The sequence below is a fragment of the Leiobunum rupestre genome, chromosome 5, assembly GCF_980474605.1.
Source record: "Leiobunum rupestre chromosome 5, qqLeiRupe1.1.hap1, whole genome shotgun sequence".
NCBI lineage: Eukaryota > Metazoa > Arthropoda > Arachnida > Opiliones > Sclerosomatidae > Leiobunum > Leiobunum rupestre.
Genome location: NC_143388.1, coordinates 33079078 through 33096741, shown reverse-complemented (window position 1 = coordinate 33096741; position 17664 = coordinate 33079078). Strand labels below are relative to the sequence as shown.

Here is a 17664-nt window from a genome sequence, read left to right as displayed (position 1 = left end):
TTTAAAACAAAGATATTTCAAACAAATCGTTAAAGTTCGAAATTCTATATAATAGATACAAAAGCTACGACAAATTGCATCGTCCCAAAGAAGTAAAAGAAAAATTCTAGATCAAAAATAGCAATTTAAAAACATGAACTGTAAGCCTTGACTATCATATTATTTATTTACGAAAAAAAAACGGCATTGTACAAATAAGTAATATATAAAATTCGTAGGAACGGGGAGGGGGGTTGAAAGAAGGGGGGGGGGCGCCTAATCGAAAAAATCGAAAGAGGAGAGACGGAACGCGACGATAGGTGTCGCGTCGAACTCGGCCAACTTGGGGTAGCCGGAATGCGGGGGTTCGAAGAGATCGCGTCTAGCCGAGGTGCCTGACGGTAACGGGTTATCTCCTCCGCCGACAGAGCGACTGTTTCCGACTATTTCCCGACCCGAGAAAGCGTCAAACAGTCGGGGAATTATGATTTCAATCCCCGATTTAAATATCATTTTTGACGGTACGTGAACTTAGCTTCCTTGGGCCACTCATTTGCTTTCGAACGATCAATTTTTTCGAGTAATTTTTTAATACATCTGATCCGTTTGGGGTCATGTATAAGAGAAAGGTTACGTCAACGGGTCGAGGATTTGATTCGACGATCACAGAGATGAATTTTGGATGTGCAAGTGCTATTACCGTTTTGGGAATGTTATGGGTGGCCATAGTGGCCGGGACTAGCATGGCCAGCCCGTGCTACAACTGCGAAGATTACCGGAAACAAGGCGGACCCCTTACTGACCCTTACGGATTGGTAAGTCTACAGCGGATTTCTATTCTATTTTATAAGCTTACAATTGCATTTTCAATAGATCTTAGAAAACATTGGTTTTTATATAACACGCGTTTCGGGTACGTTAAATAAAGAATTATTTAATCTAGAGAAAAAATTAAATTTTTTGGTCTATGCTTCTGTTGTGAATTGAAAAAATGCCATTAAATAAGCGACTTAAATACAGAATACATTTATTTATGGTATTCCTGTTCAAACGTCTTAACGTTGCCGAATATTTGAATTTTTAAATTAATTTATTCTGAAATTATTATTTTCTGCGTCTCATTAATTAAGAAAAGTGATTTATGAATAATTTTATAAAAGGAAATTTTTATTCGGTGTTTTATTATTATCAAGTAGGGATCAATTATTAAAATAAAACTGATATTATTTACGCCATTACATATTGAAGCGATAAAAATCTCAAAACCTAACACGACGATGAAAACTGACCTAATAGTAGTAGTAGTAGTAGTAATATTACACCAGGGAGTGGTTAATTTACAGGGTGTTTCGTCCTCGGCACCCAACATAGCAATAGCCAGTAAATTTAAAACGTAAAAAACAGGTCTAACATTACCCCTGTAGAAGTGTTCCACACGCATTACACCGGTGTTCAGGGAGTAGTTAATTTCAAGGGTTTCGCGTCCTATAGCGCCATCTCTGTTCGTAACGCGATATAGCAATAGCAAAGAAATCTTACAACGTAAAAATTGATCTAACTTTACCCCTTGTAGAAGTGTTCCACACGCATTACACCGGTGTTCAGGGAGTAGTTAATTTCAAGGGTTTAGCGTCCTATAGCGCCATCTCTGTTCGGCACGCGATATAGCAATAGCAAAGAAATCTTACAACGTAAAAATTGATCTAACATTACCACTGTAGAAGTGTTCCACACGCATTACACCGGTGTTCAGGGAGTAGTTAATTTCAAGGGTTTCGCGTCCGCTAGTGCCATCTCTGTTTGGAACACGATATAGAAATGACAGTGAAATTTTAAATCGAAGAAAACTGGTCTAACATTACCCCTGTAGAAGTGGTCCACACGCATTACACCGGTGTTCAGGGAGTAGTTAATTTCAAGGGTTTCGCGTCCTATAGCGCCATCTCTGTTCGTAACGCGATATAGAAATGACAGTGAAATTTTAAATCGAAGAAAACTGGTCTAACATTACCCCTGTAGAAGTGTTCCACACGCATTACACCGGTGTTCAGGGAGTAGTTAATTTCAAGGGTTTCGCGTCCTATAGCGCCATCTCTGTTCAGCACGCGATATAGGAGTTGCACGGTGATTTTAAAGCCCCCGTAGTATTTGCCGTTTATTAAATATAGAGTGCGGCGCTGGCTAGGATGGCCTTTGCAAAGGATAATAGCGAGATTAAAGGGTTATTTTGGAAGAGCCACGACAGATTTAAGAGAGACGACGGAGGATAATAATAAAGGCGCAGTGTCGGACGCCGATGCGAGCGCTCTAGCGTAACACGACTACCACAGATCCGACTAATTATAATTAGGCATTAAGCAGGAATTAACGGTGTCGCTTGTTCGCCGTGTTCGGTTACTTACTATCGACCCGACTAGCAAACCACATTTTTAATTTCCCGTCGCTTAAAATTTACTATACACGACATTAAATACACAAGCCCCCTTTGACTGACAATTTTTGTAACGTTTTTGACTAAAATTTGGGAGATTTAATTAATATTTTTTATCAAAATTATAATACTCAATGACTGATAATTTTTGTATCGTTTTTAACTAAAATTGGGGAGATTTAATTAATATTTTTGATCAACAATAAAACAAATTTTCGTGTCGTAATCAGGTGCAAATGATTTGAATAAGAAAATGATTTAGTTGAATTAATTTTCCTCGAAATTAATTACAAAAATTATATCATAAGAAAATATGCCAAAATTATTTCTTTTTTCATATAGAACTTTTTGTATTTTCTTTTGTTTGTAAAGCAGTAAAAATGCAAAAACATTACACGGAATTTTGGAAAAGTAAATAGACGAAAAAAGTAATTTATCTGGTTAATTGCTTTTTGCGTTTTTTAAGATCTGAAAGATTTATTTGAGGTAAATAAAGGAAACAGTCGAAAATTTACCTAAAGGATAATTTATTTTTTAAAAACTTCTAAATAATTTTTCTACTTTAATCTGTTACATTTTAAAATGTTATATTTTGGAAAGATTATAAATTATATTGTAAAAATACTTAAGACTTCAATAAAACAATTAAATCCGTTTCAAACGATACTTATAAAATGTGATTTAAAAAAATAATTTACGTGCAATAACTTTTTCGACCTATGATGTGGCATATTAGTACTAATAATTTGGGACCTATTTGATACTGCCAAATAATCAATTACTGTACTATGATTTATTTTAAATACAATCTGATATATTTTAGTAATATAAAGAAATAACACTTACAATTCTAATTTTATCTTATTCAAGCGAACTACTTTCTATCGCGGCGGAGTACACATTTTAATAAAATCTCTGTAAACAGGCAATTGAAGCAAAAAATCTTGGAAAATAGTTTACTTCCAATTAGCTGCACAATTTCCAGGCTTACTTTTGGCTTATCTTTGGTACTACCATATGTAACATATTTACTCATAAGTATGCCTCTGTTTAACATCTCTGTATTAAAAATTTCAATGAGACCTTGTTTCACAGCCACCAAGGAAAATACGGACTAACGTCGCGTAAAACTGGTTTTAACTTCCTTCCCTCCCCGCCAGAACTAGTTTTGATGACGATAAAACCGTCATCGACTGGTAAGTGACGTCAATTACGTCATATCCTCGCAACAAGGTCTCATTGCGAAAACGTTCTTTCTGGCACACTTATGAGTAACTATGTTACGTATGGTACTACAGTATAAAGAATCCCTAAATTATACCTCCTTGATTACCTTGCTCCTTGATTATCTTTGATTGTTTTTATATTTAAGAGCGTAACCCCAGGGTATAAATTTGGATATACGCAATTAAATCATAAATGCTTAAAAATTAGAAACCAATATGACTGTCTCCATCAAACGTCTGTTTGTACGCAGATAACAATTGGGAAAATGTTAATAGTTGAATGACTCTTTCCAGCGGTTGTCTTGCAGAAACACCGAATCCTAATGAAAATCAATTAATTTGGGACGATTACGATCGTTATTATTCACGAACCAATTTAAAACTACAATTTAAATCGCTACCTTAGCGCAAAAATGTGATAACTCCAATACTCCATAGTTTTAGTTTGCTTCTCATAGCTCCAGAAAATAATGAAGCGAATAATATTTTAATATTTTGCTTATTATAAAAAAACTGTGCCAATGGTTATTTTAAAATCAAATGTAATTTTTTTCAATAATTACAATTTTGTAATTCTAATTAAAATTGTATAATATTTATTGTACTGAGATTTTGCAAATTTTAAATTATCGTAAGGATAGTTTATCATTATAAGTGTTTAATCTTTAAGGGGAACGGTCAAGCTTTAACCAGTTATATAGCCCTATAGCCCATTAAAAACTAAAATCTACGGCGAAAACGGAATAAAAAATATTGAGTGGTTAATATTTAATAAAATAAAGAAATTTCGGGAAATCGAAAAGCGCGCGTCCACCGCGACACCTGGTGAGAAGTCGGTGAGACAGAAAAACAACGTAAAAGCGCGCGCCGCTGAAGACGCAAAAAATATGTTTCGCACGCGCGGCGCGTTCCAGTTATAAGAGACCTAAGCCTAAATAGCGCGAATTTAAAAGTTAGGATAGTTCGCAAATCGCTCATAGGGGTTAGGGGCGCTGGCGGCAGCCCCTAAGATGGCGGCGAAAATTCAAACCCAAACACCTGGCGTTATTTTTCGTTTCAACGTTTTGGGCCAAAAGCTATTTTTTCAAGACAAAAAAAGGTACGTGTTAGTATATTGAACGTCTTGTTAATCTTTTGATACGGAAATAAGGCCATATTTGGAAAAGCTTGGCCGTTCCCCTTTAATTGTTAATTTTGAACAAGAAAATGCGTTTTGTAAAATTTAGTAAAATTTGAGTTAGCGTATTCTCGCTCTAGGATACAAGGTGAAATGTCACGGGATCCGGAGCTCTGCTGTAAAATGATAAGAATATCCATCGATTCAAAAGCACGCGCCTATACGAGACAAAAGATTTCATTAATTCGGTAATTAATGAATTTCAATGAGCTGCAATTATAAGGGCAAGACGTTTATTTGGCCTATTTAAGACGAAATTATAGTGATTCGTTGCTGGCTTGGAAAATATAAATTGGAACCCTAGCTCCGTCTATGGGGGCATAAATTAGTCATGTTTCAACAATAGAGATTCCACCCCCTGACATCATAAATTCGCCGCTTCGTTCTACCGTCGCGGGAGGGCGCCACTAAGGCGATGGGCGTGCCTCCTATTCCTGATTCTATTAGTCGGTAAATATGTCACGATCTCAGCGCTCTTGGGATACGGTTTAAATATTTTTCAATCAACCTAGTTGTTAATTCTTTGGAATCTGATTAAACGAGATTATTTCAGCTCATTACCATAGTTTCTATTTTAAATCTTTCATTATAATTATAATAATAATAATTATTATTACCAAAAGTATATAAAATGCCCAACGAGAGAAGTATCAATTTAAGGCAGGCTCAATAAAGTTTTCAATGTTCACGAAATTCAAGCCACACCGAAGAGTAGTAAACCGCATGAAAAGTTTACTCATCGATATAAAATTGAAAAATGTTAAAATTGCACTGATTTCACTTATTTAAAAAGATAATTTCTTGATATAATGGTTTTATAAAATAACTTTTATGATACCTTTAAAATGGAGGTTCAAATTTGATCCCAAAATTGTTTCAAAAATTGGGCAGATCGAAATTCGAATTTTATGAAAATTAAAACACAAAATGTATGATATTGGTGAAGAGTCGAGCGTTTGTCAAAATCCCGAACAATCAACAGAAAAAAGATTTCTGAAATCTTGAAATTATTTTGAAAATAAGAATAAAGGCGAAAACCAGCCTTAAAATATCGAAAACACCATTAAATCCTGAAATCAGCATGCAAAATTTACTTTCTTATTTCTAAAATTACATAGATATTCTAAATCCAGTGTACACATATTTCTGATATGAAGGAAATTCAACATTACTCCGATTTGATAAGTATTAGCAGAAGTAAATGAACCGAAGTTATTGAAATAGCGCTCAGAATGGGAGGGCGTTTTCCTTATGAAAATGATGAGAAAATCGAGTCAAATAAAAGCTAATTTCCATCCCCGTCTTTTGACGTGATAAATCGCACTTGGGAATTGTGGGTATAGCTATTTCTATGAATAAAATATTGTATTATAAAAACAAAAACTTATTTTTTCGGCCTAGGAGCGCGCAAAATTTCAAATTCGAGATCAAAATGTAACTTCATAAGGAAAACGCCTAAAACATGGGGAGTTTGATTTGTAGGGACTACAGCGCTTTCCTAAACAGCATTTGTTTAATCAGCATTTTCCACCGTTGCAACAAAATGCTGTTTTGAAAACGCTATTTTAACAAATGCTATTTTAGTCAAGCGCTCTATTCCCTACATACCGGGGAGGATAACAGTCTGATAACTTCGGTTCATTTACTTCTGGTATTAGTTGATCCGAAACAAAATGGTTTAGTGTCTGGAATTCGGTTGGATCCAAATTTGTACAATATGGACCGATTGAAAAAGGCACGTAAAGAATTAATTCATATCTATGGATAATTTTGTTTTAATTCACCATAAATAGAACATACCGCAGAATGATATAGCAGACTTTTGGCGTGGCAGAATGGAATGATTCATTATGATAAAAAAGAGAGCAAAATCCATCAAAAATAATTAAAGCGACGGTAATCTCATCAAATATTTAAAGACTAGTGATATATCATAGTCCAGAAAGCCATTAGGCAAATGCCGCACGGACAAGTATAGAGGCAGCCTTTAAGTACTTCGTGACGGGACAAAAAATGACCTTGTACTATAGAGCGTAGGTCGAAGCTTAAGATTCTAGAATATCATAAAAAGGTGGAGCATACACGACAATCTGAGATCTAAAGAGAATTAGTATTTTATAAGCTAAAACGTGCTAGAGGAGCATAAATCCCAACCACTTAACTTCGCCAGTTTCGATCTAATCACGTACGTGAAAATGCCCCACGAACTATATAGCGGAAGGATGAATCACTCTTTCAATTAAAATCCACCGTTATACAGGGTGGAAGCCTCACCCGTGGTCCAGCCTCGGTACTTCTCCTAGTACACCAGAGTGCTGCGGTTCGAACACTTCTACAGGCGCTGGCATTCCACAAATAGACTAATGGGATAATTATAAGCGCATCTTTATCCAATCGCCCGAAAAAGCATTTGGAAGATGCGCTTCTAATTCTCCCATTGGTCTATTTTTAGACTAGGAAAAGTACCGAGGCTGGACCACGGCTGAGGCATCCAATTCTCCCATTGGTCTATTTTTGGCCTACCAGCGCCTGTAGAAGTGTTCCACCCGCAGTACTCTGATGTACTAGGAGAAGTACCGAGGCTGGACCACGACTGAGGCATCCAATTCTCCCATTGGTCTATTTTTGGCCTACCAGCGCCTGTAGAAGTGTTCCACCCGCAGTACTCTGTTGTACTAGGAGAAGTACCAGAGCTGGACCACGGCTGAGGCTTCCACCTTGTATTACTTCGATAAAGCACAGCTGAGGCTTCGATAAAGAATTTAAAACATATTTTAAAACGTATTAGTGAACTATCGGGTTGCGATGAATGTAAGTTTTCAAACGCTAATGGCTCTATAGAATATTTCCAGACTTTTTTGAGTTTTAGAAACTTAACTTAAACATTAGAAAATATTGAAAATATGAAATATTTCCCTAAAATTGGACACGTCATCCGTTACCTCTATAAACCATTTTAAGTATATATATACAACCGTATGAATAAAATATCAGGACCGCTTAAAAGCGCAAGCGTTCAGTCACAATAGACGTCTAAGGGATTGTCCAATCCGCGCTAAACTGTATAGTTCGTGCAGGTGATTACGTCTACACTTTGAAAAGGTGAGCTGTGACTCCGGGAAACGCGCTAGAAGCGGCGGTGGCCTTTTAAGGTAACCATAGTAACCGTCGAGTAAACAGAATTTCCAACTAAATGGCGTAGAATCGGTGAGAACTTTACAGAGTGAGAGCTAACCAATCTACAGCGACACAAACCATACACAGAGAGAGAAAAGTGAATAGCGCGGAGATTTGTTTGCTTTTGGAAAACGAAACCAGGGTTCAACGGGTTACAATTAGACTGAGCGTGCAATTAAAGTTGATGCCTTAATGAGGTCGACGGTAATGAATGAGGCCTTTCCCACCGACCATCTCTCGCTTTTAAATCTTTCCCCCACTCCCCCCCCCCTTAGTCCCGGATCGTTTCTGACACGGCAGAAAAGCGAACCGCCACTCGGAGCGTAGCATTAGCAAATGTTCTATTTAAATATCCTCGGACGAAGCTTAGCGGACGTTTGAATCCAAGCGGGGAATCGGGTCCGAGTTTGCGCGCCAAATTCCTTTGTCCCGACTGTCGACTAAGCCTCGGTCTCGAGAATAACGCGGACTAACGAGCCAAATTCGTTTTTGGCGAATATGGAGAATATAAGCTTTGGTCGGGAAATTTCGATTGAGATATACAAGAAGACCGGGTACTTCCGTTTGTCCGCGGTGGCCGGTAGGGGGTGGGAAGGATTGGCTCTTTGATTTAAATATCTATTCTCGATAGTCGTTAATATATGTTGGTCGAGCCTCGCCTTAGACGTTTTCTTATTGGGTGGGAGTGGCAGCCATCTTTAAACTGGCTATTTATCTCCTTGGCGTTTAATTTATGGTCGCTCTTATTGGGAGTATATGCAAATCTTAACCACACAATGATATTGATTTGATTAACGGACCGCAATGAGCTAGCGAATGGCAATCTATTTTGATAACGAAGCTACAACTGTAAAGATACTCTTATTTATCGATGGAGACCCGTCTTTCTTCGTAACTAATTTTCATCGTGAAGATTTAAATATCCACCAGGTTGAGTTATTCAATATATATGAATTTATGCTTTGTTCCCAATCCCAGTCAGCGGCGGCGATCCGAAAACATTCCTTAGTGGGCCCGGCCGGCCCGGGGCATTATTTTTTATCCAAAAATTCACATACTTAAAACTTTAAAAGTGTTCTTTCTAGATTTCGCTTAAGGCTCCATTTCCGTGAACTCAATGGTGAACTGAATTTTAATCATAATTCTGAAAATTTAAGTCGCTGTCTTCAGAAAAATATCTCTGTACATGGCTAGATTGTTAAGTCATTTAGCCACATACATTACGAACAGTGTTGGAAATCAGTAGTTGCGGCCGGATTTTTGGGGAGGTAGGCCAGCCATTTGGAGGCCCCCCACCACAATTTTTTCAAATTCGTCCACGTGGATTATTCAATTATTTTTAAGCAAGTGGTGCAATTTTTGGATAAAATGGATACGCGACGAAACAATTAGAGCTAATTATGAAGTTAAACATTACTAAAATCAGAGTGTGTGTTGATCCTTTTTGTGTACCTATAACACTTAACAAATGAGTGGTTATTTACTTATTTCTACGACTGAATTCCAGTCTATCTATTTACATTAATTCCTTCGGTACTTCGCATGTACATCCATTAATTCAGAACTTACAACTTTACGAAAATGAATGTACGTAGGTACATTTAGTAAAGTAAGTTTAAGAACCATTTATTTGTAATGATAAAATTAAAGATACAAATTGGATATAGTAGCACTCGCGAAAAATTAAAAATAAACTATTGTCAAAGAAAAGTGACTCGTACCATTGAAAGGAATAAAACCAGCAGTGTCGTTAAGCGAATCACTCGCGTTGAATATTGAAAAATTAATAAATAAATAAATTATTTCGCAAACAAATTACAGAATTTTCTGATATTAAATAATTTGGAGACCCATATATTACATTTTTGGAGGCCCCTTAGGACGACTTTTGGATTAATGCGTCATTTGATGATATTATCAATGAAAATATTTGAAACTAGTCAAAGACTATAAGTCTTGAAAAAATTGTCACGTAGCTCAAGTGATAATAAACTGATTTTAAACTCCTATTTTAATTCTGACGGGTAAAGCAAAATGTTGGCTGTCCTTCTTGTTTTTATACCCCCATTCTTACCCCCACTAGTCAGTGACTACTAAAAAAAATATCCTAATGTCCAACCCTGATTACGAAGGTATTTTAGGCTCTTTAACATAACTTGGGTAAAACAAGGTACGCGACGAGCCGATTTTGTGTTTGGACGAATATATCGAAATAGGTTCTATGTTGGTAGTTAACCAGACTGAACCTAGCCACGTTCCCTAATTTTCATTGATCCAAAATAAATTTGAATCTCAAAGTCATTTTTATTTAATGACAATAATATTCGCGTAGTAAACTAATTTAACTTCACCTAAATTAATAAAAACACCGTAATAGACCCCGGAAAATAATCCACAGCTACTTAAATTGAAATTGGGAACAGATGCTACGTTTAGTCGCTTCAGACAAAAATAGCGTAGCCTTTACAAAATGGCCGTCACTTTTCGAGCTTCACCTAAAATCGTAACAAATTGGGCTAACTTTACAACCGGCACAACACTTATTATCAATTACCAGTTCCTAAAAGTCCGTAGTTTCTCTCACATTAATATTTAACACTAATGTTTGCAGCGCCCCTGGGAGAAAAACGGCCAGCGCCGATGCATATTTTACTAGACGCTCTAGCGCCATCTATAGTGGTGATTAGAAAGCACTAAAAATGAGTCTCACGCGAGACCTCGATCGGCCCAATCTTCCTCTTCCTTTTTCGGTAATTTATCTCGGAAAACTTTTTCCCGAAATTCCGTTCCTTGAGGCGGGTTATTAACGCCGACAATGAGATTCTAGTACCGAAATTTGCCGATAGGTGCCACTTGGGCACGCGATTTTTGCGTCGCCCTACTTTTAGAGACTACCCAGCGGGCTCTACAACTATCTCGCGTTTGATCACGTAGGGGTACAGGTACCAATCATTTGTTCAATTATTATTGTACCGACGAAAAATAATTTAATTTAATACGTTACATGTACCAGAAGTTTCTAATTCCGGTAAATGCGACGAATTATTTGGAAATTATGATCGCGAATTTAGTTTTTTTTTAATTTCAGATGCTAATTAGCTAAAAGAAATACCTTGAAGCGAAATAAAAAATTTAGCTTCTAACGGAATATTTTGTTTTCTCGACCCAATAAAACCATCACCATGGTTACGAACACCGTTTACAGGGGCGTAGACGCAGGAAGGTTTCCGGATTATCATTCCATTTGGGTGTAGCTTTGACTTCACTCATTTTTTACACCTCTCTGATACTCTACTGAATGCTTGCAATCCGCTTGCACTAGTTACGGAATTACGTAGCTCACATTTAAGCCGTTAACGACCGTAGCGCTGTGTGTCACTTCCTGGTAACTATAGCGTCGAATCTAATTCGTCCGATAAATTTTGCTTGAGACCAAGGCTTATGGAAAACTAGTGTTTTGTCTATGTAGACAAAGATTGTTGGGCCTTAAATCCAGGATAGAATGCTCGAATTGAATCAGATTATAGAATTACTTTTGTTACCTACCTTGGGTACCAAACTGTAGAAACGTTTTTAAAAAGTCTGCTAAGAGCATTTTAAAATGTTACTTTTCATAAAACAATTTTTAATATATTTTTATTGTCAAATATTTTTATTATGCTAAATAAGTAATACATTATTAAAGGTCACATACCAAATTCCCAACGAATTAAGTTAATTGTACTGTGGAATAGCTAAATAAAGTATCTTTTTTATCTCCCACAACCAAGTTTTTAGTTTTGTTCAAGGTCGAAAAAGATTCGTAGAAAAAAAAAACAGAAATAGTAAAGTAAGTGAAATCCAGATGGCGTATTTGCCAGGAAGTCGGGAGGAAAATAGCGCCATCTTTCTCTCACGCTATCGAACTAAACAATCTGCCTTAAGTCCGTAATAATAGCTTCACTTTCTACCGTGATTTTGTTTTCTGAGTCAATCGCGACCATAGTCAGTCGTCACTGAGTCGGTCGCGCCCCAGCGTGTCCGATAAACGAATCACAATGGCGGCGCGCAACAACCAACAGCGCCACCTTCTGGCAAACTGTCAAATGACCCAGGAAATAGGCTATAGGAAACGATCCCATTTCAAACTCCTCTATAAAAGAAGTTAATAAAGGAAACTATCTGCCGAGACTGAAACGACTTTTTCACTATTTTGGGAGCGCAAACTCTTTTTATTTCCAGGATACTTCTGTAATAGACTTTTTGTTAAATAGAAAAGCTAGCTAACCTTCCGTTCGGAGCCTATAGACTATATATTTCGTGGACGACTAACAATAGTTTGCTGGCAAGGCGTTATTGTTTGTAGAGCCCTTTATAGGTGCTATATTATTTGGCAGCCAGGCTAAAACATTAAGATGGGTTTTTATAGTAGTTCCTAAATCGAACTTTTTATTTCGATGCAATGCGCCATGCTAGTTTCTGAATCTTTTATTTGCCAAGATAACACGTGCTAGGGTAATCTAAAAAAGTATTATATTTATAAATATAGTTTGTTTCGAAGCTATGGCTATACTTTCTAACATTTCTAACACAAATTGTCTTTAAAAACATTTTAATATTAGATTAATAAAATACCGCTTTTGGTAGCTTAGATATGGAGCAATTTAAATAAAAATACCTTGTAGCCGTAGGATATAGTCCGTTGAAGTTACGGAGGCCCAAACTACACTTGATATGGTTCTTGAAAAAGCTAGTTTTCAAAAGGACATAAACGCTGCAATGGTGAGAGCTGCGACTCGAAAATATTGTTAGGCCTAACGGAGATTTTTTGCGTCGACTAGAAAAAATTATGTTAGGCCTAACGGATATTTTTTGCGTTAGTAGAAAAAAATTATGTTAGGCCACGGCCAACTTTGATTTATCGCGCATCTCTCGCGCTACAGCGGCCATCTCATTCGTTGACGTTTCTGTGTTAACCTATGAGCAAAAGATGTGTATGACGTCAGCGCCCCTAGCGGATTATTATTTTTAGTATAGTTTTTACATTGGGGACAATATAACAACCGAGCGTGGCGCTGACCTCCTACACATTATAGTACAGTTTATAGGGGGAAAATCCTTGCTCGCGGAATTTCGACGAATGTGTTGGCCGTAGTAGCACGAACAGCGCGTGATCAAAGTTGGCCGTGGTTAGGCCTAACGGATATTTTTTGCGTCAGTAGAAAAAATTATGTTAGGCCTAACGGAGATTTTTTGTGTCGAGTAGAAAAAATTCTGTTAAGCCTAATCGAATTTTTTTGCGTCAATGCTAGACATTTAAATTAAATTGAATAAGCTACTCTTTGTTATGATTACCTGTAGGAATGAAGCGAGTGTTTTAAATCATCAATTTGATGTTCCGAGTCGATAATTTTTCATTATTTTGACAAAGTAAGAGTTGATTTTAATTTCGCTGGGCCATTCGGCTGAATCAAAGATAATACAAACCTCGTACCCTAGATTCAAAATAACTGCCTCGCGCGTAGTCAATAGCGTTTACCTACTTCCTCCCAGAACCCCGAAAACATTAGCTCCATAGTAAGCATGATAACCATTTATCACGGTTAACTTTTATGACACAGTTCGTATAGTGAGTTGCAGGCTAAGAAAGACAAAATATATAGTACAATCGGCACAAGGATACCTCAGATCGTTTCCGGTCATTCCACCGCGCGAAATTTGAATTTGGCCATTTTACGGTCAAATTCGAATTTTGCTCTTTTGGTCGTCTTTTAGCGCCATCTAGAGACCGAAATTGGAATCTTTATTTGTAAATTTCATAATTGTGGTGATGAGCAAATTTAAAAGATAAGGCATTCCTATCATTCTTAAATTTAAAATAGTATTTATAATTATTTAATTTTGTTAATTTATTTCTACGTCTTACCAGTTAAATCGGCAGTTTCTTTTAAAATAGTTACCACGATTTCTTTGGGGTAAAGTTGTCTTAATGAGCTATAGACGTTTAAAATTATGTTTTTATCTTTACTTTTTAACAATAAACCTTTATCGTGCTTTTTTATAGTAACCTCTTGGGCTATTTAAAATATTTGGAGCTTCAATTATCGAACCTTCTTTAGCTGCATTCAGTAATTAAACTCATGACAACATGAAATTAAAAAATAGATTCCAATTTCGGTTCCTAGATGGCGCGAAAAAACGATGAAACTCACGAAATTTGAAATTGACCGTAAAGTGGTCAAATTTAAATTACGCGCGGTCGACTGGCCGGAAATGGTCTGAGGTATCTTGGCGCCGACTGTACTATATATTTTGTCTTTCTTAGCCTGCAACTGACTTTTATAGTGATTTCCAAGGTCGAAGATCAAATATTCGGAGGCAGATGGCGCTTGTATTCTGAATCTCGAATTGGTACGAAATTCAATTATCACGCAAGCGCTACGTGGGTTCTGGGGTCCCGCGAATTGACCATAAATCTCACTTAAAATTAAAATTTCCTAATCCAACCATAAAGGTAATTTAGGAAATGGCCAGCACTAACTAATAATATAATTTTCAACGAAATTTAACATAGTTTAAGAAAGAGTCCAAGCCGAAAATCGCCAAAAATCACTAAACGGGCTACCGAGGGCATGATTTTCATTGACCCTTCTAGACCTAATGGTTGAAGAGTTCTGTAGAATACGGCGGGAGAACCGGCGGCATCGGCGGCTACACTGTAAGTGAAACTATTCCCCTCCCCTCGTGTAATGTCTCAGCCTTTCTACCAGTAAGATGGGAAGACATTCCGGTATGATGGGAGGCTCTCTCTCCGAGTAGCCGGAGAATATCTTCCGGACTGGCCCGATCGACTGGCTCCTTTGGGGCCCTTGGCTAGAGACTGACTACTTCCGGATATCAGGGGCGTAGGAACGTTCTAGAAGTTGGAGGGGGCAAAGTGAAACGAACAGGGGTCTGGAGAATGGTTTTGAATTTTTAATGGAGTGTAGCTTCTCCGAATGCATGTGTACTGTTTAATACTATGTAAATTGGCGGGAAAAGACTGAAATTTAAACACAGTTGAATTTCGATAAGCTTTATATATGCTTTTAAAATGAGAATTTGAGTCTTTTGAATATTCCAACAGACCAAAAGGTTGGAGGGGGCAGTAACATTAGATGCCCCTCCTAGCAAAATTCTAGGGAGGGGCATTGCCCCCCCTGCCCCTCCCGGTTCCTACGCCCCTGCCGGATATCATGAAAACAACAGTTAAGATAGTTGCTGCTTGGAAAAGATATATTTTGATGCGGGATTCATTCGCGGTTTGGAGGGAAATTCGATTCCACTGAAAAGTGGCGAAATTCTCCAAAGTTAGATGTTTCATTTTTTATGTCCTAGATCGATCCTTTTATCGTTAGAAAAATATTACATACTTTCGAATGTATGAAACTTTACCAAACTTTAATTTTTTGCGAAAAATGAGGTATATAAATAAGTAAATATGCAATTTTGACATTTTGATATTGTTAAGATTAGTGATACACCCTTCAAAGTGTCAGTCATAATTAGGTGCAAGCTTTTGTGGTTTTGTCACGAAATTCGCCCCCTTTGGAGCCTACCTAATTTTTGTAGCCTTAGAAAAATAATTAAAGGAAAAGTCCAGGTTGGGTAAAACTTGCTTCTATTTGAAAGATCATGTTTAAATATACTCAAAAAAATCAGTCGTAAAATTGTATCTTTTTTAAATGACGAGAAATTAATTTTTAAACGAGCCAAATTTACCCTCCAAGCGAGCTGCCATTTTCTTTCGCCTTCCCTCCGCAGAACGCACGCGGAGCAAGCGCGCGCAGGGAACAGAGCGCTGTTATAGCGCGAGCAGCGCGTGATTAAAGTTCTAAAACGACACCGCGAAACAAAATGGCAGATCGCTTGGCGGGGAAATTTGGCTCGTTTAAAAATTAATTTTAATGTATTCGCCTGACGACGACGCCGGTTAGTGCGCCGAAACGGCCGTAGCGTTTTAATAAACAAAACTCTTTTACTGTGCAATAGTGGTTTTTATTCATTTCTTTAAAATTTTAAATGTACAGGACAGTTCCACAATATTTGTAAACATGATCTTTCAAATAGATCCAAGTTTTACCCAACCTGGACTTTTCCTTTAAATAAGGGGGTCTCATTTTATACGTCACACGCGTGTTTTCCCATCGCGTCGGACCCAAATTCTTAGTATAATTTCAAAACCAAGTACCGGGATTTGAAATTAAGGGTATAAAGGTATTATACCCTATATTAACCCTTAGTAACGGTTAAGTAAATAAAATTTAAATCCTATATTCAATATAAAATTAATAGAGGTCAGACGTTTTTTGGAAAAAAGTCAAAGGATGAAATTCAAATTAAATTCATCTGGTGAAACATCACGGCTTCTTCAATTTAAAATTTCAACAGAATGATATGACTTTTTTCCATGCCCGATACCTAGCTTAGATTAATAATTGATGCGAACGAAAAAACATCCAGTATAACACGATCCCCACACGTATTGAAAAATTTAAGATCGTCATGGTAACGGCAGGTTTCTGTCTCCTATACCACTTCTACTTTTTCATTTTATTTCTCATCACCGAGAAGATTTTTTTTTTAATTTCTTTATTAATGTAAAAGTAGGGAGAGTATAATAAATAATAGACCAAATTCTTGTCATGGAATTTCATTAAAATATAATAAATATTTATCCCATATATTTTAGTATTCAAAAACGGGGTAAATTTAAAGAACCAGCGAATGATAACGTTAATTGATAACGTGTAATTTGTGATTGAGTGTACTATGGTAAATTCCAGAACTATTTGGCGGAAACATACTAGCACGAATTTCCGGTAAATCAGCCGCGGGAATTTCGAATTTTGCCTATTTTCGGTTTAATTCCTAAAGGTTCCTACGCGTGTTATATTAATCCATTTTAGAAATATCTATGGCGTAAATTTCAAAGTGATCTATAAATATTTAATGTTTATTATCATTTTTAAGCTTCATTATAGTATTATGCTTTTAAACAATCATGAAATCGTCAACGTGGTAATCTCGGCATTACCCGTTCTATACTTACCCTGGACTCACCAGTCGTTTTTTAGGTATGACTCCCTCGTAGTACTAAAAATAAATTATTAAAACTTTTTTTAAATATCATCTATGTTACTTAATTAATTATATATATAAAGCAATAGACGGTATTTTCCAAAATTATATAACGCGCGCAGGTATATTTAGAAATTCAACCGTAAACAGGTCAAATTCGAAATTTCCGCCGCCGATTTACCGGAAATTCGTGCTAGTATCTTTCCGCCAAATGAACTAGATATTTGGCCTTTCTTAATTGAGTATAGTCTTAAGAGTTTAAAACAAAAAAATATTATCATAGATTTCAATCCATAAAATTTTAAACAGTTTATTGGGTATCTTCCCATTGCGCCGAATCCCATTCGACCGAATTCCTATTAGACCGAATTCCGCCAATGTTTTTGATGAAATTAGCCCAAAGGCGGGTTTGGTATTTTTCTAATCGACCGACGCAATATTCACAATTGAGCGACCGCAAAAAAATAGTTTTTCTTTCTATGGAAGCGTCGAGGGGTCGGACACTTGTCATTATTTTGTACGGGATTTGGGGATTTCGTAGAGATTTTGGCGATTTTATCATTACTTTTCGAAGT

The 17664-nt window shown here is 36.7% G+C and overlaps 1 protein-coding gene across 3 annotated transcripts in view; it reads left to right on the top strand.

Annotated features, from left to right (window-relative positions):
• The first annotated feature begins 380 nt into the window (after positions 1-380).
• Ccn (cellular communication network factor protein Ccn) overlaps positions 381-17664 on the top strand; it is a 91965-nt gene continuing 74681 nt past the window's right edge. For all 3 annotated transcript variants that reach the window (XM_090175176.1, XM_090175177.1, XM_090175175.1), the window contains exon 1: positions 381-794. In XM_090175176.1, the coding sequence (XP_090031302.1) occupies positions 594-794 (201 nt within the window). In that variant the 5' untranslated portion in view covers positions 381-593. The remainder of the gene's footprint in view (positions 795-17664) is intronic.